This window comes from Lemur catta, chromosome 4 (assembly GCF_020740605.2).
Source record: "Lemur catta isolate mLemCat1 chromosome 4, mLemCat1.pri, whole genome shotgun sequence".
Lineage (NCBI taxonomy): Eukaryota > Metazoa > Chordata > Mammalia > Primates > Lemuridae > Lemur > Lemur catta.
In genome coordinates, this window is record NC_059131.1 from 28,618,664 (window position 1) to 28,643,644 (window position 24,981).

At 34.7% G+C, this 24,981-nt stretch overlaps 1 protein-coding gene across 4 annotated transcripts in view; it reads right to left on the bottom strand.

The window, feature by feature from the left end:
* The window catches only part of SOS1 (SOS Ras/Rac guanine nucleotide exchange factor 1), a 124,822-nt gene that overhangs the window by 16,546 nt on the left and 83,295 nt on the right, over positions 1-24,981 (bottom strand). For all 4 annotated transcript variants that reach the window (XM_045549445.1, XM_045549444.1, XM_045549443.1 and 1 more), the window contains 8 exons: positions 23,708-24,363; positions 15,333-15,414; positions 14,448-14,570; positions 14,041-14,144; positions 12,694-12,916; positions 11,528-11,647; positions 8,421-8,583; positions 7,784-7,901 (listed from right to left, as the gene is read on the bottom strand). In XM_045549445.1, the coding sequence (XP_045405401.1) occupies positions 7,784-7,901; positions 8,421-8,583; positions 11,528-11,647; positions 12,694-12,916; positions 14,041-14,144; positions 14,448-14,570; positions 15,333-15,414; positions 23,708-24,363 (1,589 nt within the window). The remainder of the gene's footprint in view (positions 1-7,783; positions 7,902-8,420; positions 8,584-11,527; positions 11,648-12,693; positions 12,917-14,040; positions 14,145-14,447; positions 14,571-15,332; positions 15,415-23,707; positions 24,364-24,981) is intronic.

Sequence of the window (24,981 nt, forward strand, 5' to 3'; positions counted from 1 at the left end):
TGCTTTGGGGAAAAAAAGGGGGAGGTGTGGATATCTGAGTTCATCCACTCAATATACATGTACTGAGTCTCTGCTGTATGCCAAGTACTGCATGAGATACCGCAGATACAAAGATGAAAAAGACCTCAAGGAGTCCAGTGCTAAAGGTGTCCCTGACCTCAAGGAGCCCAGAGCTTTGAATTGTGGACTACTACAGTACAATTTGGTAAGTGCTATATATTAGGAGGTGCTATGTTAGTGGGAATGCATAAGATGCTATGAGAACACAAAGGAGGTATTCCTAACGCTGTCTTGAGCTGGTAGGATTAGAAAAAGCATCAGAGACAAGGTGATACTTAGATTAAGTCTGAAAAAAATGAGAAGTTTAAGGACTAGAATAAGATAGAAGGGCATTCTAAGGAAAGCAGCAGTGTGTATAAAGCCACTGATTTGTGATGAGGCTTGACAGGCATATTTAGAGACAATATGTTGTTTGGTGTGGCTAGACGTAGGGGTTTGGTGTGTGGGGTGGAGGAAGAGTGGCAAGATACGAGGGTAGATATAGGCAAGGGCTAGATTAGGGGCTCTAAAGGCTTTTGTGGTAGAGGCATACTTTTAAATGCTAGAATTTTTGGCTACATTCTTGAAAAGATTAAATGACTCAAATCAATATTGAACAAATTAGCAAGAAGGGAATATGACTGATATCAATGCCTGTTTGGTTTACAAAAGCATCCAGTTATTAAGTGCATTGGTTACTTGACTATTTCTTAGTACCTAGGCCACTCTTGATGATACATTCATAAGACAAAGTTACTGTGTGTTTAGTAAGCACAGGTTCTTTTATTTTCCACATCTGTCATTTGGCTTTTTCTTTCAGTTAATCATACTCTTCTTTATATAAGTTGCATGATCCACTTAGTTCAATGTTCAGTTTGAAAAACATGTCAGTAAGACCATGCACAGTCAGTGACGGCTAAAATCAACTTTCCATATTGATGGCCCACCTGTAGAAGAGTTTGTGGGTAATAGCACTTGGCCTGGGTCATATAGTGCCTTTTGTTAAGGAGCTTAACTTTTATCCAGGAGTAATTAGGAGATATAAGCATCTTTGCGTTCTAAAAGGATTACTCCAGTTGTACTGTGAAGCCATGGGTTGGAAGGAGTTAAGACCACAAATAGGAAAAACAGTTAGTCAGTTAACAACAGTGAGATGATAAGAGCTGCTCCAGAGTCTAAGAGGAGAGGGGATAAGTATTTAAGGGGTAGACTCCCTAAGAACTGACTAACTGGTTTGCGGAGGAGATGGGGGCAGTGTGCTTGGGTGACTGGGGGTGAGGGGAGTGATGATGTGACGACTGACAACTGGGAATACAGAGGGAATAGTAAGTTGGTGGGATGTCATAGGTGTTAAAGCACACTTGAATGTAGTACTTTGGGACAGTTCAGGATAAAATTTGGAAATTATTTTATGCCTAAAATAACAAATGATCACAGCGGTGATATCCAAACTGTTGATTCTACACTACATCAGTAAAAAAAGTTTCAGCATACACCCTCAAAATATATATATATATAAAATTTGAATAAAAATGTAGTGTATATATAAATATGTATATGTATAATATAGACCTGAGTATTATATACTAGTAAAGCTTAAATTTTTCTTTTCTTTTTTAAAAATATAACTAGAAGATCTAGTTATTCCTGTACGTCAATAGATCATTTTCTATACCCTACTCTGGACATAGCTGTTCCAAGGAAAGGGAAAGCAGAGCATTATGACATAAATAATGAAGAGGGGTAAGGTTTCACCTCTTTGCTGATTCCTTTCCTAACCTTCCTAGGACAAAGTGGCTGCTCAGGGTTCCAGGATCCCATAGCACTTTGTCCACACTTTGATTTACACATTTCTACAATACAGTGTTATATTTATTACACAGTACTGTAATTATTTTTCTGTTCTTTCAAGGGGGCAGAAACTATGGAACTAGTCTTATTTGTCTATTCTCAGCACCTAGCCCTGGGCATGGCACATAGAGGCATTCAACAACAACAAAAATAAATAATTTTTTTTTTTTTTGAGACAGAGTCTTACTCTATGGCCCCAGATAGAGTGCAGTAGGGTCATCATAGCTCACTGCAACCTGAAACTCCTGGGCTTAAGCAATCCTCCTGCCTCAGCCTCCTCCAAGTAGCTGGGACTACAGGCACATGCCAGGACGCCTGGCTAATTTTTCTATTTTTAGTAGAGATGAGGTCTCGCTCTTGCTCAGGCTGGTTTCAAACTCCTGAGCTCAAGCAATCCTCCCACCTTGGCCTCCCAGACTGCTAGGATTTACAGGTGTGAGCCACCAATGCCTGGCCTTCAACAAATGTTTTTGAGTGAATGAAAGAAGTATATTATTTTAAAATAGATAGGGACATTTAAAGAATAGACCAGGATGTGAGAGCCAATTCCAAAATAGCTGGAAAGCTCAAGTGCAGACAAAGTAAATTTACAAAAAAAGAAGGACATAAGATCTGAGCTGTGTTAAGAGGAAAGAGCAAAGCCAATGCTATAGTTTGTGCACAGATGACAAATTTGGTTAAGGTATATGCTTTTACCTTATAGGAAATGTTAGTTTGCCCACATATCCATCCTACCTATGAATAGAACATTTTAGTGTATGGAGAAAAATTGAGATATAGAACAGAAGTCTAGCAGAGCTTTGGAAAGAGAATTTGCCCTACTTTTATTCTGTAAATGGTAGTAGTGCCAGCAAAAGACTTGAATAAGAATTCTGGTAAGATGGTAAGAGGAAGTAAAAGTGTCTGCTACTACCCCTGACACTCCCTCGTAGAAGAGGTTTGAAAAACAGTATCCAGAATTAAGAATCTGGAAGGAGTATCTATAAACTACTAAATAGACAAGATGGAATTCAGATGTAGCAATAACATCTGGCTCTACCCACTGGATCAGAACCATAAAAGGTTGCCTGACTAACTCTAGGGACCAATAGGTTGAGAGTAGTAAAGGTCTACCCAGAGCAACAGAACTGACCAGGGACAGTTGTAGATAAACTATTTTAAAAGAGCAGAAGCTCAATAACCAGGAAGGTGAAGAGAAAGGGTAGGAGGGCTGGCAGGTGGGCTGTCTGTGTACCTATCAAACTACCTACACGTATTTGTATTCACTCACTAAATCACACAGCTCAGCTTAAAACACCTTACTGAAATCATACCTGAAATATAGGTCTGAAACTTCCTTTTTTTCATTTAAGAACATGTTATGAAGATCAGTTAAGTTTGTAAAGATCTGAGAGAGTACTTCAGAGAGTTCAGTTTGTCTGAATAAATACCCACCAGTCAGGGAGACAGGGCAGCAGGGGCCAAATAGTCCAGTGAATGGGCCCTGAGGTTTTGTTACCCAAAAGATTGGGGTTTGTTTGCCTGGCAAGTAATAAATGATGCTTTACAAGAACACAGGTCTTGACCAGTAGGAGTTTTTAATTATTAGTAGTAAGGAGAATACCTGGAATATTTTTTAAAAGTAGTGTCTCCCTGAGGGAAAGTGGCATGGGGTTTTTATGGGGCAGTAGAGAAAGAAAAGGATGCATCATTATGTGTAGGGGAGGGGTTCTTGCTGAGTATGTGTGGTTAGTTCGGTTAGTTCGTTAGGTTAGCACACAAGTCGCATGTTATGGTGATGAAGCTATAGCTCTTCCCAGGGTGGAGACTTTAGCATGATAATGAGGAAAGTTTACTTGAGTTTATCTATAGGCTATCTGTCAGGGGCTAGTTTTAGCCAGCTAGGTGGTCGTGGGCCTTACAAACAAAAGGCTGTAGAACAGGTTAATTGTTTAAGTTGGTTGAATTTTTATAGTCTCTGGAGACTCCTTTCTATTTATATAGTTTCTTTTTGTCTCTGTGTACCAGAGACCATAGGATATCTCAAGTGCCATGAATATAAGCTAAGTGAGCATAATGATCGTATTTTTCACTTTTTGAAACACCTGCCGTAGCACTGGCACTTAGCAGGTACTCAAGAAATATTTGTCAACAGAGTGAATGAAATGAACATCAGACCTACCCAGATCCTTTGCTCCCTTATATGAATTGGTACCATAGTTACCACATTTAAGAACAAATGCGTAGGCTTTAATGTTTTACCAGGAGGAGAAAATAAATGAACTCATTATTTTTATCAAAAATTTGGGGGAGGGAGTTGGCAGGAAAACTAGAAGTTAATTATGATAAAAAAATAATATACGACAAAAAACTCCATAAAATCAGCAGAAAATAATTAAATTTAAGATCTTGTCTTTTTGAAGAAAAAAAGCAAAGTAAAACAAGTAAAAATAGAAATGGGAAAGCTATATTGAAATAGGGATAATTAAAAAGCGATTTTTGTGATATAACTGAATGCTAGTATTTTTTAAATAATGAAATGAAACAATTCTGTGGCAAGAAAGATACTTTTTTAACATGATAAAAAAGCATCTAATCAAGCAAGTAGCAAAATTAATACCTATCCCCAACTGAAACTGAGTTTAATACAGGGCTGTGTACTTTTGAAGTGTCAAACAGGAGAAAAAAGCTGCTTATTTTTACCATTTTTTTTTTTGAGACAGTGTCTCACTCTGTTGCCCAGGCTAGAGTGAGTGCCGTGGCATCATCCTAGCTCACAGCAACCTCAAACTCCTGGACTCAAGCAATCTTCCTGCCTCAGCCTCCTGAGTAGCTGGGACTACAGGCATGCGCCACCATGCCCGGCTAATTTTTTCTATATATATTTTTAGCTGTCCATATAATTTCTTTCTATTTTCAGTAGAGACGGGGGTCTCACTCTTGCTCAGGCTGGTCTCGAACTCCTGAGCTCAAACAATCCGCCCGCCTTGGCCTCCCAGAGTGCTAGGATTACAGGCGTGAGCCACTGCGCCCGGCCTACCATTATTTTTAAAGCTTTGTTTAACCAATTCTATAAAGCATAAGAGAAATAAGGTCAAAGGAAGAGGCACTGTATCATTATTTGTAGACACGACTAAATATTTAGAAAACTCTCCCAAAGTAAATATGAACTGTAGGTAGACAGATAAACAATATTTAGAAAACCCGAGGAAATTAAAAATTCTTAGAATTAAGGGTAACTGGATGAATGCCATTCAAATCAAAAATACCCAGGAAAAATTAATAAAGGGAAATGCTAAATATCATACATATTCTTTTCAAATTAAATGACAGATTTTTCCAATTGTATGTGGGGGCCCAAACTTATTAACTTCATTTGGAAAAATCAACAGACAAAAATTGACAGAAACTTGCTAATAAGCACAGTGGCTCATGCCTATAATTCCAGCTACTTGGGAGGCTGAGGTGGGAGGACCACTTGAAGCCCAGGCATTCAAGACCAAAAAAACAGAAAATACTGAAGAAACATTAAAGAACCAACTTTATCATCTGTGAAAACACTGTAAAGCAGGTTTCTTTGCCTTGGCACTTTTGGGCCAGGTAATTCTTTGTTATGGGGGAGTATCCCTATGCATTGTAGGATCTTAGCAACAACTGTGTCCTCTACTGACTAGAAGCCTGCAGCACCATTCCAATTAGAACGATAAAAAACACCTCCAAACATTGCCAAATGTTCCAGGAGGCAGGGGGCAAAAATAAGAATCACTGATTATAATGTGACAATCATTAAAACTGTGGCACTGGCATAAGAAGTCAGTGAGATACAATATGTATTAAAGAAGGAGGTTCCATATGAGGAAAAAGAATCATTCAATAAACCTAGAATAAACAAACAATTTGGTAGAGAAATAAATTTGGGTATTTCATCTAATATCTAAAAGAGACTTCAGTTTGATAAAAGAGTTAAATATAATTTTAAAAGTCAAATCATAAAAAAGCTAGAAGAAAGTATGATTGAGTATTAAATTACTAGATTATACAAACTTTCTAGGGTTAGAAACGAGGAATCATAATGAGAAAGATGGACAGATTGTATAATTTAAAACTAATACATGTCAACAAATAAAAACTAAAAGGCAGATTGGTAAAAATGTTGCAGAAGATATGCAAAAGAAACGTGGACAAGAGGGAATGTAAATATTAAGAAAATGCATGGAAAAAATGTCCATAGAATAGAAATTATTACAATAAATAAGTAGTAAGTAGTTTTTAATCTGTGAAAATAATTGAAATGGGGGGCAGTGGGGGAGAGGAGGAAGTACCCAAAGGTGGAAACCATGGGATGAAATTTGCTTTTTCATACACTTCTGATAATGCATAAACGAGTATAAGCTTTTCAGAAAGCAACTTAACAGGATGTATTAGAGTTAAAAAAACTGACACCTTTTAACCTCCTTATCCAAGGAGGATAGCTTCCAAGATCCCCACTGGATGCCTGAAACCATGAATAAGCACCAAATCCATATATATATATATAATATATATGCTATTTTTTCTTTTAGATTTATACTTATGACAAAGTTTAATTTATCAATTAGGCACAGTAGATTAACAATAACTAATATTAAATTTAATATTAATATTAAACTAGAACTATAACAGTACATTGTAATAAAAGTTATGTGAATGTGGTCTTTCTCTTGCCCTCTCAAAATATCTTGTTTTTGGATCACAGTTGACTATAGGTAACTGAAACTGTGGAAAGCAAAACCAAGGATAATTCTTCTGGGTATCTATCTCAAGAAGATATTCTCAAAAACAGAAAAAGGTATAAATGAAGATATTAATCATAACATTATTAAGGAAAGCAAACAAGCAGGAAACAGTGTGTCCAATCATAGGGTAATGGTTAAACAAATTGTCATATCAACTTTATGGAATATTATGTAGCCATTATAAATGATTATTATGAAGAGTATTTAATAAAATACAAAAATATACTTAGGATATGGTAAGTGAAAAAAGTAAACTATAATAGGCATGTGTCATAGAATTACAATGATATACAATGTGCATAGCAAAAAGATTAGAAGTAAATACAAAAGTGATTCCTATAAAGCCTAAACAATAAAATGTGGGAAAATGACATGTTAATTGAAAAATCAGGATTTAACATTGTTATGTGCCATGTAACTTAACACTATATGGAAAAAACAGATACAGACAAGGAACAGGTGAAAATATGCTACATATGAAGAAGAATAAATGCCAAATTGTGTGACAGAGGTCATAATTTCTCATCAGAGATATACATAGGTAGAGAAAAGAAGACGGCACGAAAGAGATTATAGATATGAAGGACAGGACATAAATGATGGAAGAAGACAGAGGAAACTACAGAAAGGGAGATTCAGATGGTAGACTCAGTCTTAAAGGGAAGAAAAAGGTACTTCCTTCCTCTAATGCAGAGGGGGGGAAAAAAGAGTAGGTGAAGAGAATAAAATTTTGATGTGCCTGAGGTATGCGCCCAAGGGCACATCACTAGAATTTTTAGCCATGTGAAACTGTTTATAAAAAAAAATCGTTATAGATACGGTTGAGTTTGGTCATGCCTCTTTTGTATTTAGTTTATTAAAATTTAATTAAAAAGCTTTCTGTGAGTATAAAAACACAAGTAAATATTATATAATATCTAATGGCTACTCAAAATGAAAATAGAAAATGAAATGTATATATTGGACTTGATCTTAAAAAGTCCCAATAGAGAAAAATTCCAAGGGGATTCAGGTGCTAAGTATTTGTTAAATAAGTATTTTCCGTGGCATATTATACATGTAATTATTCAGTCATTTAATGAAAAAAAGTGTCTTGTTTTATCTAGAAATGCAATAAAAATTCAGAAAGAAATACTTACCAAAGAAAGGCACACATGGTGGATTAATAGACCTGAGTTTTGCCAAATATTTCTTATAGTGATCTTCACTCAATTCATGAGCTTCTTCTAAAATTTTCTTTTGGCGACTTGGTATTTGCTACAAGAAAAAAAATATTTAGTAGGCATACATTTATAAAAGGAATCACAGGTCTTGCCAAAAAATACCAGACTAATGATAAGGCTCAAACACAACAGTATCGGTTTGATTCTAAAATTGTAATAATTGTTTCAAACAAACTACCTTAACAGACCCCAGTGCAAACTTAAAAGAAGTGTAAGAGTGTGTGTGTGTGTGTGTGTGCATGTGTGTGTGACAGCAGTCAGTCCAGTTTATCTTGCTGTTCCTCACTAAGTTATGTGAGTATTTAAGTATACATTATACAACAAATTAAGTGCTGAAATTTTTTCTTTTTCTAACTTAGCCTGGAACCTGTAAATACATTTTAATGAGAATGCCTAATTTTTATAAAGCAACCAATTCATTATATAATTTTGATAATTCCATCTTTTAACCTGCTACTGAAAAGACAGATGAGACATTTAAAAATTAAAGATCAAAATTTTTAAAGTCCTAATTTTTATGATAGAGAATGAAAGTTCATTTAAAAACACCTACCTCAAATGTGTGGTCTAGTCTGTAAACAGGTGATGAATTCATGGCACTGACAACCTCAAGGACACCATTAAAGTTGTTCAGCTCTTGAAAGACTTGTAGAATTTCAATTATTCGACTCACCACAGCTACTCTTTCTTCTAAATTTTCAGTTTCTACAATGCATCTGGGAATCAAAAACAAAAAAAAAATTTTAGAGTTTTTTCAATAAAGCTATGGTTTAAAGAACTTAGTAAATAAAATAATGTAGAGTGTGTGGGGTGGCTCTTATATAACAAGAAGACACATTCAGAGTGACAGATGGAAGGAGACTGGAAGATAAGGCAGTGCCTCCAGTCAGGTATGCTATTCTTTTGTGTTTTCCAGACTGGTAGAGTCAACCAATCGTTTTCCTATTATATTTGGAGCATCCTCTATCAGCATTAGAATTAACTGATGAATCCTAGCACTCTGGGAGGCTGAGGCAGGAGGATTGCTTGAGATCAGGAGTTCCAGACCAGCCTCAGCAAGAGTAAGACCTCGTCTCTGCTAAAAATAGAAAGGAATTAGCTAGACAACTAAAAATAGAAAAAATTAGCCAGGTGTGGTGGTGTACACCTCTAGTCCCAGCTACTCAGGAGGCTGAGACAGGAGGATCACTTGAGCCCAGGAGTTTGAGGTTACACTGAGCTATCTGAGCTATGATGATGCCACTGCACTCTAGCCAGGGTGACAGAGCAAGACTCTGTCTGAAAAAAAAAAAAAAAAATTGTAGTATCTGTAGAGTTTTAATGGAACACAGCCAGGATCATTTGTTTGCCTATTGTCTATGACTTTCTGTGCTATAGTGGCAGAGTTGAGTAATTGTGACAGACCGCAAGTCCCACAAAGCCTAAAATATTTACTCTGTCATCTCATAGGCCCCAGCCCCAGAGCCCCATTCAAAAAGATAGCTGCTAATCTCTTGTCATTTGCAACAAAGTATGGAGAAGTTTAAACCTAAGGGTGTTCTCAAGAACAGTGGAGGCAACTGGGAAGAGATTCACAGATCTAATGAAGACACAGCCTAGACTGTAGGCAAGGGTAATTTGTAGGAGAGAACCAGGAAATAAGACAGCTGAGAGGAGCTGTCTTGGGGTCAGAAGATATATCCAATGGGGACCTCAGAAACCACCCCTTCAAAGAAGCCACAATTTGATTGGATTATTTTGTGTAGCAATTTATGCCTCAAAGGAATTGTTGAAAACAACAGAGCAATCACCTGGCAATTAGTGGAGTTTAACAGCTGGGTGTATGTGGTCAGGGAAGGAGTGGATCAGAGTCCCACCAGTATCATTGCCTTCCCAGGGTGATTGTGGGCATACCCAAATCTACATCATTCTTAGTACATCCCAGCTTAATTGTGTGTGTGTGTGTGTGTGTGTGTGTGTGTGTGTGTGTGTGTGTGTGTGTGTGTGTGTGTGTGTGTGTGTGTGTGAGAGAGAGAGAGAGAGGGAGAATAGGCTTCATTAAACTAATCCAGCTAGTCACTGAACACATAATAAGCCCTTGGAAAGGGGGGCAGGGAGTGGGGGACCAGTACTCAGAGTTGCCACAATATATTATCTAAAATGTCAGATTTCCGACAAAAAATTACAAGGCATGCAAAAAAATAGGAAAGTATTACCCATACATTGGGAAAAAAGCAGGGAACAGAAACTGCCCATGAACAACCAGATGTCAGATTTAACAAAAAAAGATTTCAAAGTAGCCATTATGAATAGGTTCACAGAATTAAAGGAAAGCATGATAAAGAAAGAAGTTAAGGAAAGTATTGATGATAATGTGCAAAGAGAGAATATCATTAAAGAGACAGAAATTATAAAAAGGAACCAAATGAAAATTCTGGAATTGAAAAGTACAATAACTGAAATAAAAAACTTCTTGGGAGGGCTCAATAGGAGATCTAAACTGTTAGAAGAAGAAAAAAATAGTTAACTTGAAGATAGAGCTATTGTTCAAAAATGAAAGTGAATAAAGATTTTCTCAGGTAAACAAAAACAGAGTATTTGTTGCTAGTAGACCCACCATAGAAGAAATGATAAAGGAAGTTCTTCAGGCTGAAAGCAAATGATCCCAGATGATACTCTGAATCCACACAAAGAGCACCAGTAAAGATAATTATGTAATTATAAAGACACTGTAAATGCATATTTTTGCTCATTTCTTCCCTTAACTGATTTAAAAAACAACTTTATAAAATAGTATGAATGTATTATTGGGTCTATAACATAGAAATATAATATATGTGTAATATATTGCCAGCACAAAGGAAGAAGTTAAGAGCAAAGCTATAAGGGGCTAGGCCGGGCGCGGTGGCTCACGCCTGTAATCCTAGCACTCTGGGAGGCAGAGGCAGGTGGATTGTTTGAGCTCAGGAGTTCGAGACCAGCCTGAGCATGAGCGAGACCCCGTCTCTACTAAAAATAGAAAAGAAATTATATGGACAGCTAAAAACATATATATATATATATATATATATATAAAATTAGCTAGGCATGGTGGTACATGCCTGTAGTCCCAGCTACTCAGGAGGCTACGGCAGGAGGATTGCTCGAGCCCAGGAGTTTGAGGTTGCTGTGAGCTAGGCTGATGCCACCGCACTCTAGCCCGGGCAACAGAGATTCTGTCTCAAAAAAAAAAAAAAAAAAAAAAGAAAAAAAGAGCAAAGCTATAATGGGCTAAGGATGATGGCAAATGGTAAAGTAATAATTTTAACAATATATTGTTTGATTTGCATCATTAATGAAATGTAATACGTATTATAAAAAGGGGAAAAAGTTATATAGAAGTAACATTTCTATATATCAGTGGAATTAAGCTATCATAAATCCAAGCTGATGCTGATAAATTAAGATGTATATGGTAAACACTAAAGCAACCACTAAAAGAACCTCAGAAAACATATAATGAAAAAAATCATTAGTGAAATTAAAATGCTGCGTAGTCATTGTCATTCAATGAAAAGCACTCAATGCAAAAGAAAGGAGGAACAGAGGAACAAAAAGACACGAGACATACAGAAATAAATTGCACTGAAATTTATAACATAGCTGACTGCTGTAAAATATGAAAATATGAGGAATACTTACTTTTCAAACCACAGAGTGAGATTAGTGGTGTGTCGGATCATTTTTAGAAGATTAGGAGAATTAATTTCTTTGTCTTCTTTTGTCCACACACTTCCAACTAATTCTGAGGGCTGCACAGCTCTAAAATCATGAATGCATAATGTTACATGATACTTTTTCCTCTAATATAGACACTGTTTTATTAAGTAAATGAAATAAAGAGAAACTAAATTCTCATGTAAACTTTCCTCTTACACAAACAGAAAAGGTTTATGAAAACAAGGTATAACAGAAAATTATAAATACGCATCTTTATAGATTTTTTTAAAAAACTGTTCTTATGGATATACTTGTGTACTTGTACTATTGCTTTATAGCAGCATTTTGATTTGGGCAAGGCTGAGGTTTCTCCACAATGTCTTTCCCAGCACTTATAATCAATGCAATTCATAAATCTCTCTCTCTTTTTTTTTTTTGTCTAAAGGAGGGAGGGAAAAAACCTATCACAAAAGGGTCCTGGGAAAAAAATAAAATAGATTCTAATACCATAATTTTTGGATATATCTTTGGTGGGTAGAAATCTATAAATTTAGTTCCTCTTCTCATTTAGTTATTAAAAAATAATTTAGTTTGAGATTCTAAATAGTCCCCATTTAAAACCAGAACCAGACATTTTTGAGACAGTAGTTTTATCAATGTAGGATAATAAACTAAATAAGGCTGTAACTGGCCATGATTTAAGTATACAACCCCAGCAGTAGCCAACAATTATTGAGCCCTTACTTTGTGCTAGGCAATGTTGTAAGCACTGGACATATATTGACTATTTTAAACCTCACAACAGCCCCAGGAGTATTATTATTATTAGCCCTGTTTTACTCTTGAGGAAACTAAGAGGCAGAAGGATAAAAGTAAAGTTGCCCAAGGATTCAAGCCAGGAATTGGTGAAGCCAGGATCTGAATCTAGTTTCAGCAATTCGGGGTGACTGCAGAAAGAGAGAAGGTGTAAATTCAGACAGAACAAGGAGGACCCAGGGAGTGAAACTGCCTGCCTGGCCTTATTATTAGATGTTTCATGTACTATCTCATTTATACTTTATGGTAACCCTATAAGGCAGAAACCAGTATTTCATTTCAAAATTAACCCTTTTGAAATGATTTTTCAGATTGAATGTCAAATTACATACCGGTATAGATCTGATTCAAGTAAAGTAAGTTGTCGAGCAATTTCTATTGGGTGTAAGGTGAGCAGGTCAAAAGTCTCTATGTGCCCAGGTCTGCTTATATGCCACTCAACCGTGGGAGGTGAACTCTGAAATGTAATATTATGACCTGGTCCATTGTCTCTTGCAATTTTTTTCCTTTGGATTATCTTAGTGATGGATTCAACCCATTTTTTCATTGCTTTACCTGAAATACATTATATTTTAAATAACATTTATTCTTTAATATTTTATATTTTTTAAATGGTTTAAAATCACACAAATGATACCTGAATATATCTTTGCTATAAAAAGTTCAAATGATCAAAATGGAAAATGCAACTTCCCCTTTACCATTATCCAGTCCCCTATCCCAATCTCATTCTTCTCCACATGGGTAACCACTGTTAATAGTTTGGTGTATATTCTTCCAGATGCTTTTTAAACAAAATTAGAAAGTAATTTATTTGCAGAGATTTTCTACCTCTATTGTTCTGAACTTCAGTTCAAAATATTATTTAATATTTTATAATCCTCCAAGAAAAGGTGTATGTTACATAAATCACAAGATTTATAAGGATAGATTATATACACCCACTATTAATTTAATTAACATTGCATTTTATAAACCAAACAGTGTTAAAGGACTGATTCCTTCATTTTTAGTGTGAGTTTTTGATGTGGCCTTGTTTTGTACTGTATGTGAAAGTACTATTATTTAACCCTTTATTTTCTGATTCTCATTTACAGTGTACAATGGAAATAAAAACAAGTTTGTCTAGGTAGGACATCCTTAGAGCCACAGAATCTTTACACTAGAGGGGAAATCTTGGAGATCATCAAACCTAGCTCCTCATGTTATTGATAAGGAAACTGAAGTCTGAAGAATCAAAGTGATTTTGCCCAAAGTCACATACTAGGTTAGCAGCAGTGTAGAAACAGACTCTCAGTTTAACACGCTCTCCTGCCTCTGTCTCTATTCACCTGTGGCCCAGTCGACCTCCATCAGTGGTGTTATAATGGCACAACAGTTCCTAAATGCCCTCACACTTTAAGATAAGTGTAAAGACTTGGCTTAAATTGAGACTTCTTCTAACCAAGTCTATATCAGTAGCCGATTCGCTAAATGAAAATACACTGGGGTCCACAGGGTGACTACTGAGCAATTTGTAGGTCTAAATGTTGTTTGATGAAAAATTTTAACTTTTTCAAATGGTTATGCTGGCACTATTATAAATATCTCTTAACAACACTGAGCAATAATGACGTCAATTGATAGTCACCATATTGGTACTTTTATTACATATAAAGCTAGGCACTTAAAAAACATACCTCTTACTGTTCCAATAAATTCCTCCATTCGTTGCAAAAGATCTGCATCTCTTTCAAAATCATAGAAGTGGTGCTCTACCCAGTGCCGACATACGTTTAATACTCTATGGCATTAACACGGAATTGAATTACTTGAGAACTCAGACATAAGTGTTTATCACAATGAATGGTACAAATGAAAACAGAGTAACTCTAAACAAATTAAATAATCTTATCAGTATTCTTAACACTTTTAAAACTCTATGTTAATTAGGACTTATACAGTAATTTCTGATAATTGCTCCTAATTAATTCACTCAGTTTACTTTTTACTTCCTCCTTGCTTGGGAAAGGTCCTTATATACTTCAACTTTGAAACAACAGTTTAATAAAGACTTGTTTACTTCAGTCGTTTATTTAATGCTTACCGTAGTTGTACAGGCTGTATATATTCTTTTCTAAATCTTTTTAGTTCTGCACTCAAGGGTTGATCTCCGTTCTCTATAGCTATGCGATCAGCTTCTGTTGGCTCAGGCTCTGGAATTTCAAACCTAATATACAATAGAACAAATTAATGAAAATACTAATTATATCAAATTATACAAATAGAAAACCACAAACCTTTTCACCATTCAGCAAAATCAAGATAATACTGTAAGAATTACTAAGGATATACACATCAGTGAAAACAATTGAGACTTATACAATGTAAAGGCAAATAAAATTATTTTAAATTAGTACTTGCCCATATAGATAAAACTAACTAGAAACATAAAAAGGAATACATGCAAATTCCAAAAATAAATGCAACTATAAAGTTATGGGACTGGTGTTCATTTTTGGTTTGTAGAATTTCTCTAAATCAGCTGACATACTAATTTTTAAGGGTAATGCTTGAAAAGTTGACTGTTCTTCATTTGGGTGGATAAAATACTTTCCTTGATTATAGTATTTATTCACTGTCAAACTCCATTTTACTCAATATGTGGTATATTTGAAAACTCTAAATCATCAAAATTTGAATTTCCAGAGTCTAAATTACACATTTTGATATAGATCTTTAACTTTACTAATTCTATAAATTTGAACTTTCAAAGACTGATTTTCCATGTACAAAAAATACCTATTTTTATACTTAATCAAAGCTAACATATTATTATAAATAAATGGTCATCTAAGAGATTGTATTTACTGAAAAAGTACTCACAAACCACAATTTAAAGCTCATTCAACATATTTCTGAGACACAAAAGATCTTAGCTCAGCCTCTTTTAAAAAAAATAAAGAATTTATACATTTTTAAATGGACAGACCTTTCTATTATAAGACTCAGTAGTTCTTGAGGTTTGCAAAAGGATCTGTATGTTGTAAGAAATGTCCGAACAAAATTGGGATCTAAGAAGAAAAAGGAAAAATATCTTAATTAAAGTCTTTGATTCAGAATGATTAAAACTATTATTTATATTTTCAAAAAAGACCAAATAGTCAATTTTAAAAGTCCTAAAATGTTTTGACAAGTAGATTGCTTTGGCCTGCTAGCTTTAGTGTTTCCTAAATCAGTGGCAAAAACATTGATATTAAAACTTTACATCAACTTATTTCTTGCCCTCTGCACATGCTGACCAGCTGGTCTTAAACTCATCAATGCCCACAGGAATGTGCAGAAAGAAAGACAAAGGCAGAGCATGGAACAAGGCTCCAACCTGTTACCAGGATCTCAGAGCATCACCAGTTGGTTTTTCTCCCTGGTAAAGAGAAAGGCCACAGCGATAACCCATTACTTTTCCTGACATCCAGATTAGATCAAGTTAAATACAGTTTTTAAATTATTTTATTTGCTAGAAATCTTGTAACTGCTAAAAGATGCTTACAAATACCTATAGGCTATTAAAACCATTAAATGTGCTAGACTGTGTTGGTTTGATCCTATTCTCAACTTTTAATTCCTTTCATTTTAAGTAGTCACAATGAGAATTTAATCATAAAGAACAAGAGTCTCCAACCCCCTCCATGAAAGGACCTACTTTCATTCACATCTCCATCAGGTAAAATAGGAGGCTGACTGAGTGTGATCACTTCCTCAGGCCCGGCCTACTCCCCATCTCTCCTTGATAGTACTCTCCCAAGTTGTGGAGAAAGGCAGCTGTCATTAGCACAGGAGACCTGGGCTACTATCTTCTACATAAAGAGGAGAAAAGACATCTTCCCATTATGGAGGGAAAAAAATCACTTCTATAACTCATATTCCATCAATGTCCACATTTAATTTTGAGAGTCTTTAAAAATGAGGGGGAAGTTCATTAACTCGAGTCTTTTATTGGGAGCATTGTTTTCTTTATATTATGGACTAGTAAACTATTTTAATGGTAAATTCATTGAGGGTAGCAAATGCCTTTATTTTTGTTAGGCTACACATTGGACCAAAGCTTTATAAGAAGTGCAATGTCTTTTATTAGCATAGGATTTAGCAAAATCAGAATGTATGTTTGGAAAATTTCCATTTAGGCTGATTCTGATTAAGAATCACCCTAAATTTAGCCATAAAATATTTACTTATTTATTTATTTATGAGACAGCGTCTCACTCTGTTGCCCAGGCTAGAGTGCCGTGGCATCAGCCTAGCTCATAGCAACCTCAAACTCCTGGGCTCAAGCAATCCTCCTGCCTCAGCCTCCCGGGTAGCTGGGACTACAGGCACACGCCACCATGCCCGGCTAATTTTTTCTATATATATATTTTTTTTTAGTTGTCCAGCTAATTTCTTTCTATTTTTAGTAGAGACGGGGTCTTGCTCTTGCTCAGGCTGGTCTCGAACTCCTGAGCTCAAACAATCCACCCGCCTCGGCCTCCCAGAGTGCTAGGATTATAGGCGTGAGCCACCATGCCCAGCCCATAAAATATTTATTTTGACATTTTCCCCAAAAAGCAAATTCATGGATATATCATAAAACAGAAATCTATTTCCAGTTTACTGGTGTATGTGGTCCTCAAAATAATGAACTGATTCAAATATCAGACATCCTTGAATTTAAAATTATAACACTTTAAAGAAAAATTTATAAAATAAAAATACATTGGTTTTAAATGCCCCTTCTCCTTTAGCTTTATACCTTCTAAGGCTAGAGTGGGTTACTGATAAAAGTAATTTAAATACATATAATTCTTTAATAATTTCCTCTCTGTTGGTATTTTATTGTTTGTCTTCAGTTACAGAGTTCCTCAAAAGTTAAAGACTAATGTCTCAACCAGAAGAAAAGATATTAAAACAGAAGGCTGTACAAGATTTTAAAACAGATTTTTATCGGTTTCATCACAATCCTCCCTATCAAGAATCTTCTTCCTGTTCTGCAAATCTATTTGTAAGGTGAGGCTACTCAAAACAGCATGTTTAGGAAGCAAAAGCAGTGGCCACTATAGAGATGCTGAGCTGTCACCACTGGGGAGAGAGCCCACATCCTCAGTACAGAGTGCTCCAAATATCCTGAGCTGATTCCAAATGTAGGGAGCCCTCCTGCTCCCTTTTAAAATAAGTTTATTTCAGTCTAAAACTCTAATATCAAGATCCATTTCTTCTCAAATGCCACCTACGTCAGGCTAAAGAGTTGTGGGATATCAATAGTACTTTTAAGTTGAAAAACAGAATAAAAGTTCTAAGTGAATTAAAGCATGTTTTAAGAAAACTGTGGCTATTTTTACAGGCAAACAATTTTAAAATGGACTTTTCATCTTCTTAAGTCAAAATTTCTGTCCATTTCAGTACTTTAGTAACTGATGATAATGCTGGGAAAGTCATGATGTACCTCAGTGCCACATCAGTCAAATGGGATCACACCAATTCCTGATGTCTGCTATGTAATGTTCTCAAAGAGCTTTCACATAATTTGTTCTATATGATTTCTGTGAGGTGAGTAGGGCAGGTGAAAGAAGTAACTAACACTTATCCAGGCTCACACAGTAGAGTGGCAGAGATGGAACTAGAACCTAGATCATGTGATTCCGGATTTGGTGATCTTTTCTACCATATCATATAACCTTCCTGGATTAAAGGAATCCTTAAAGTTTCCACAGCTGTAAGATATAAATATAAAGAATTAGTCCTGCACGCTTGAAGCTCTGACTCGGGTGGGGCAAGGGCAATATATATAACCTAGACATTTGTACCCCCATAATATGCTGAAATAAAAAAATATGTATAATAAAAAAAAATTAGTCCTTGAGTTATATAATCACTACAGAAATTTACATAAATGATTAATTCAGAATATAGCTGTAACTGCTAATCTTGGTTAAAGGCACCAGAGAGTCACTGAAAAATGGGCAGTCTAATTGTGAACCTGTAACTCTCGATAAGCCTTCTTCCAGATTTTAGGAAGTAGCAGCTGGACCTTCTTTGTACACTGTATTCAGAAGAGTTTCTGGAGCTGGCAGTGAAATAAACACTCCCACAATCATCACTGTTGTATTAAGTTCTAGAGTGACTCAAGTTTAAGTTGCTTTTAGCTTGATTGGAAGTAAGAGCAGTCTTGCCAAAAAGAAAAAAAAACAGCAGAAACTAAAAATAAACCAAGAAAATTTGGCAAAAATTTAAGTACTTTCAAAAAATATCTTAAAGGCTATCTATATTCCCAAGCTTGTATTAATTCATACAGACTCCATTTTTAGTCTAAAGCAATGAAAAATTGCTAATCAATGAAAAACTTATATTGAGAGAACATAGTATCTATATTTGAAATTCTACATAGGAAAGCATACATATTCCAGGAGCTATTTTTACTTCTATTGCATTGATTTCTCCATTTCAATGACTGTAACATATACCATGTCACACTAACCACTAGACACCTGTATCTTATTGATGATATAAAGGGCTAAGATAATTTGATATTAAAAACCACCCATCAATAAGGACAGGTTGTATAATTTTGTAAAGAAACAAAGTACCTACTTCCATTTATCACACAATGATAAAAGCTAAGTTTTATACTGCCTCTATTTTATACTGGAGCAGCAGTTACCTACCTATATTCTAAAAACATGTTTCAGAGACAGATGGAAGGCAAACACATAAAAATACAAAAGCCAGTCTGGGTTTGGCTTTAAGACATAAGCATGAACAAGTAATTGTAGAGAGAATTTAAAAATAGCCTATTTTGATATTCTACTTTTCTGTTTATCATTTGCTTGTGGAATTAATTCTACAAAGTTCTTTCTCGAACATGACCCCTTAATGGATTTCAATATGAGCAACAACAAAAGCTTTTTCTACAGTTTTTTCCCCCTTATCATAGGTAACTTTACTCTCCTACTTGACTCTCAAATCCCTGCACTAAGATTTCTACCATGTTTGCCAGCTGCTCTGCTTCCCACCCCCCCACAGCCATCCCAGCTTTTTACAAAGACACCTGCCAAGTCTGCCATCAAGTCCCTGGGCTAGGTCCAGGTTATTTTAACCACAGGCCGTAGTTATTATTTTCTGCTGCCCTTATAGCTGCCCCTGTCTCCCTCACTATAAAACCATTGATATTTTACTGCACAATTCTTCAAAATCTTAAGAACTCAGAATCATACCTACATTAGTATTCAGAATATAGCATTAGACTTGAGGTGATAAATCCAATCCTTTTTTCTTATGTACCTATTTTGATTGACACTTGACATTTTATTTGGCAAGGTCAATGGGATTTGTGAAATATTACATAAAGTTATTTATGTAAAGAACACCCTTCCCCCAACCACCATAGTGAAACACTGTAATCAGGATGTCTGTTCATGTGATAATTCTCCCTTTAATACAGCCATTTAAAAAGCTACAAGAAACAATAAGCTTCTCAACAAGGATTTATAAACAATCAGTCCTGAATTCCTTAAAAAAGGAAACAGACGCTATGCTGACGCACAATTTTTTAAAAAAAATCAGAGTTTAAAAATAGAACAGCACTGAACTGTAGATCAAAAACTGTTCAAAAGATTAAAAAAAGTTAAAACACCCAAACCGAGCTTATGTAGGACACAAACTCAAATCTAATGCAGAATTTTGAGCATTTTCTATATGAAGGCATAAAACAGGAGTAAACACTTTAAAGAAAAATATCTTCTGGCTTAAGAAGTTTTTTCAATACCATCTTCTGTAAAAGAGAAATTCAGCAGGCATGGGAAATACTTTCTTGCCACACTTCAACATGCAAAGTTTTTATTATCCATAAATTTTCAGTTCTAAATTATTATCCTTACCTCAAGGTCACCTAATTTTTTACAAATAGACTACCAAACTGGACATACCATCAGCAACCATTTCTCTACCCATTGTTTTAGGTCCAATAATTAATTTGCATTTTATTGCCTATGACAGCTGTAACAGAGGTGAAATTCCTACTCTCCTTTTCTTTGTACACATTGCTTTGTGCTTTCTTACTTTAGATAAGGAAATAGTCTCTTCATATCATTGCTAGATTTAAAATGGTCTGTCCAACTGGGTAATTTCCTCCTCAGCATTTGGGATAAATCCCAAAGTTCTGACGTAGTTAGCGAATTACTATATGTCCAAAAATACTGGATCTGAGAGACAAACTATAAATTAGATTCCACATAAGATTCTGTTGCAATCTTTTAAGCAAATTAACCACTTTCTAATGCACCTAAGTTTAAATTTTTCTTTTCAGAAAGCTTTCCTTTTACAGAGCAAACTACTCCAAGACACTAGTGACCATTTTGTCAAAAAATAAAATGATGACCAATATCTAAGTATGCACTAAAATCTATGCATTGCTATGAAAGTCTATCTATAGTCAGAACTTACCTATTACCTATTTCAATAAGAAAAAAAATATTATTCTATGTCTTTTTAGTAGACCTGTGTTTGCCCAACCCAGAAATAAACATGCCACTTATATTATTGGCAGTTCAAACCAAGGTACTAATTCCCCTTATTTTTATTATTTAACACATATAATTAAAAATTATATCACATTCTAGTCACACACAAAAAATCACCTTATGTGAGTCAGTTTAACATAGTGGAAAGTATACTCTAGTGAGTTAAGAAACCTAATTTTTAATCCTTGTTCTATAATTAAGTGGTAATATGACTTCTGGCAAATCATATAACCTTCAGGAGTTTGGGGTTTTTTGTTTACAAAGTGAGGGCTTGGCCATCTCTTCTAGCACTAGAGATCTATAGCTCCATTTTATACATTACTGTTAAAACATTTGAGGGATAAAATTGGGGGAAGCAACAGTGACATCTGAATTAAGTAGGGTTAAATCAGTTTCTTTCTGTTTTTTATGACAATGTCTGACCAAGCTATAAGTACCTAAAAGATGTCTGAAGTGGTGTCTTATTAGTTATTAGATTTTATCATGTATTATATCCAATGTCTTTTATTATAATTCTATATAATAAAAATATGCAAGTTAAATTTCAGTGTAAGCCACAATCTGTACTGTATGTTCTCCAATAAATAAACCTACTAACCAACTAGCCAAACCAAAACTCCCATTTTTCTTTGGGGAGGCTGAAGAAAGGTAGGTTAGAGGAGAAGGGAAGACCAATAGTTCTTAAAGCAAATGGTACCTTGATCTGTTACCATTGTAGTAAGGACTCAAAGTCCATTTCAGCTGGAAGGGACCTTAAAAATAGCTGCTTTCATGTTTCACAAGTTCATAGATGGTCTATTAAAAACACCTTCTATATTGCCAGTAATAAGTTCAGTAACAGACCACACAGAATAGCCCAAATAAACTAATAATAACACTAATTTGTGTGTACTATAAACCACAACTCATGAAATCTGCTTGTAGATTTCAGTTTCTCCAGTAATATATTTATGACATAAAATAAAAAATTCAATTACATTTGAAAAGAACAGAGAAAAGAAAAATTTCAGAAAACTTAGCCACAACACTAATAAAACCAACATTGCATTTTATTTCTCAAGAAATTGCTGGAAGGAATTTTTTTAAAACTTTAACTTTTTAAAAAATAATTATTGATTTAAATTTCAATATACTTAACTTTGGCAAAGTTCTATAAATCTTGAAATTTAAGTGTTTTATAAGTAAAAGCATTCAAAATATTATTAGTATTCTATTCAAAAGCTAAAAATTGATATAAAAGAGAGCAACTATCAGAAATAACTATTCAAACACCATGACAAGAGCACTATGTCTATAGACTTTAGCTAGCATTGTGCACATTAAGGAAAGAAGACTGTCAAGACTACAGAAAAACGATCAGCTTGTTCAAGTTAAACTTGTTTTAAAGTGTCCTCATTCAAAAAATAAAAGGCACAGTTCCTCAGAAAACAAATACTTAATTGTAGTCCTGCAACTGCTCATTAATAACCATAAATTAATTCCATGAAATACAGCAACTCAAAGAAAAATTTTATCATTAACAATCAAGTTGTATAAATGCAATTAATTAAAAATTTTGGAGTTTGAAAAGGTTCCAACACAAGTATTACTGACTTGTGACAGTAAACACTAGTAAGTCGTCTTCAGCGGTTGCCACTTAGGATGCTCTACAGGAAAAAAAAAAATTAAAACTTCTGCCTTATACAGATAAAAATCTAAGGATTAATTTTACTCTAAACAGTCTAAGAACCCAAAACAAAGGTATTCAGGATGAAATGATAAACAGTTTAGAATGTTTATATTATAAAAAGTCTACAAATCCTCTAAGGACCAGCATAATGTGGCAAAAAGAGCAACTGGAACCTTAAAAATACCTTTTTAAATAGCAAAGAAATAAGTTCTTTTGCAACCACTAATTTTGGGTAATTTAACAAAACATTTTTATAGTTGTAGGTCTAGATCTGCAATCCTCAACCCCCAGTACCAGTCCGTGGCCTGTTAGGGACTGGGCCGCAGAGCTCTGCCACTTCCCCATCTCTTCCTCCAATCCTGTGGAAAATTGTCTTCCATGAAACCCGTCCCTGGTGCCAAAAAGGTTGGGGACCACTGGTCTAGCTCATATAGAATATACAGAAGTTTGATAAAGATCAACTAAATTGGTAGGTCATATTAATTACTAAAAATTGTACCTCTCAAAAACATCTTTGATATGTAAAAAAAGATGACAATAAAAGTTATTTAAAATTCCTGTGCTTTAGTTTATTTATTAAATTTTTGTGTCAGTAAAATGAATATACTGACTACGGAAGTTTCTAAGTGAAAAATTATAATAAAATTAGAATCCCTGGCTTCTGAGATTGCTACACTTAATAGGTTTAGGAATGGAAATTAAGAAAAAGCAATGCTACGTATATTTCTGTTATCAGGACAATTTTGGTGATGGATTCATGTTAAAATTTTTACTTATTTTAAAATATCAGTAATGGAAAGAGATAAAGGAGTAAAAAACTTTTTAGACTCCAATAATGATGATTTATTACTAATTTTAGTTTTGTTTCTGTTGTTTTTAACTGGGTAAATTTAGCCAAGTGACCTCATTTTTCTCATTTATAACTCTGATTATAAGGTTAAAAATTATGTAAAATATGGTAGAATACATAAAATTTCAAAGAAATACAAAGTGGTATTTTTAGTCAGAGAAAATGAACTCTGATACTACAGAGGTCTTTCTTTGGTTGTTAGTTTGTTTTCTATTTTAGGCACAATAATCCATGCAGCAAAGAAAATTAGCTTGAAGCAGGAAAAGAAAAGTGACAGACAATTTCATATTTCTTACCTGCATACATATGGTATGTAAGCCTCTCTATAAGTTTAATAACAGTTCCTGCTTTGATAATTGGAATTCCAGCTTTGGGCTGCATGTTCTCTTCAAATATAATATTCTCTTCAGAGTCAGGCTCTGCAAATCTATAAACATCAGCACTAGGCAACCGCATCTGCTCCTCCTTCTCTTCCTGTAGCATTGTTACATCAAGCATCCTTTCCAGTGTACTCCGGTACTGTAAAGATATCAATGCTGCCATCCAGTTGTTTTTCTCTTCAGCTGACTTGGCAGAAAATATAACACTATTTTCATCTTTTAAAATTATTTCAAAAGCATGCTTGTATTCATTGGTGTCATCTTTATCATTAATTTGTACCTTTCGCATAAAAAACTTTTCTTTAAGACGATATTCTGCATTGCTAGCACCAGGAAGTCTTGGCTGCCCATGATTTGATTTACAGCAAATCATTAAGCCATCAAAGAGAAATATGTGTCTCTCATGTTTGGCTCCTACCCGTGTAAGAGTTCCTTCCATTATAAACTCATTGCAACACTGTCCAATGTCTTTTCCCTCCCAACCGTCAATATTCTTCTGGATCTCGTTCATTTTCTTGATTGCTAGTTGTTTCCCCTTCATTTGCTGACTGTAAAACCGACATGCAGATTCACTGGGGTAAAGGAAAGACATTATTAGTACACAGATGGCAGAGACTCTAGAGTTCATGTAGATAAGGGATAGTGTAAAAGTACATTTTTAAAAGTCATACTGATAAGGTTTTCACCAATTCCCCAAATATATTAGTGTTACAGAATCACACAATTTTGGAAATTAAAGCAACACAGAAGAGAAAATTTTTTTCAGTGCTTTAAAAGGAACATTGACTACTAACAAAATTCTACCCTATAAATTCAGCTACAGAATGATTATTTCTACCTTGGCTACTAAATATTTAGAATGACAAATATTAAAAAGTAGCCCAATATACTGAAAAAACTAATTTAAAAGATTAAAATAAATTATTTAGAAGTGTTTAAATAGACAAGACCCGAAGCTAAAAACATGTAGCACATATTATAATTAGGAAAGTGGAAGCAATGTTATCTAAATTAATGCCTCAAGTTAAAAAATCCCTAAAATAAGGGACACTACTAATTTTACTTTGACAGAACAATGATGCTGACATAAATCTACCCAATACATTTTACTCTATCTCTCCTTTAGCTTACCAGTTGATTCTGAGGAGGTCTTGTCTGGGAGTATGCAAGGAAAATGCACAAATATGAAA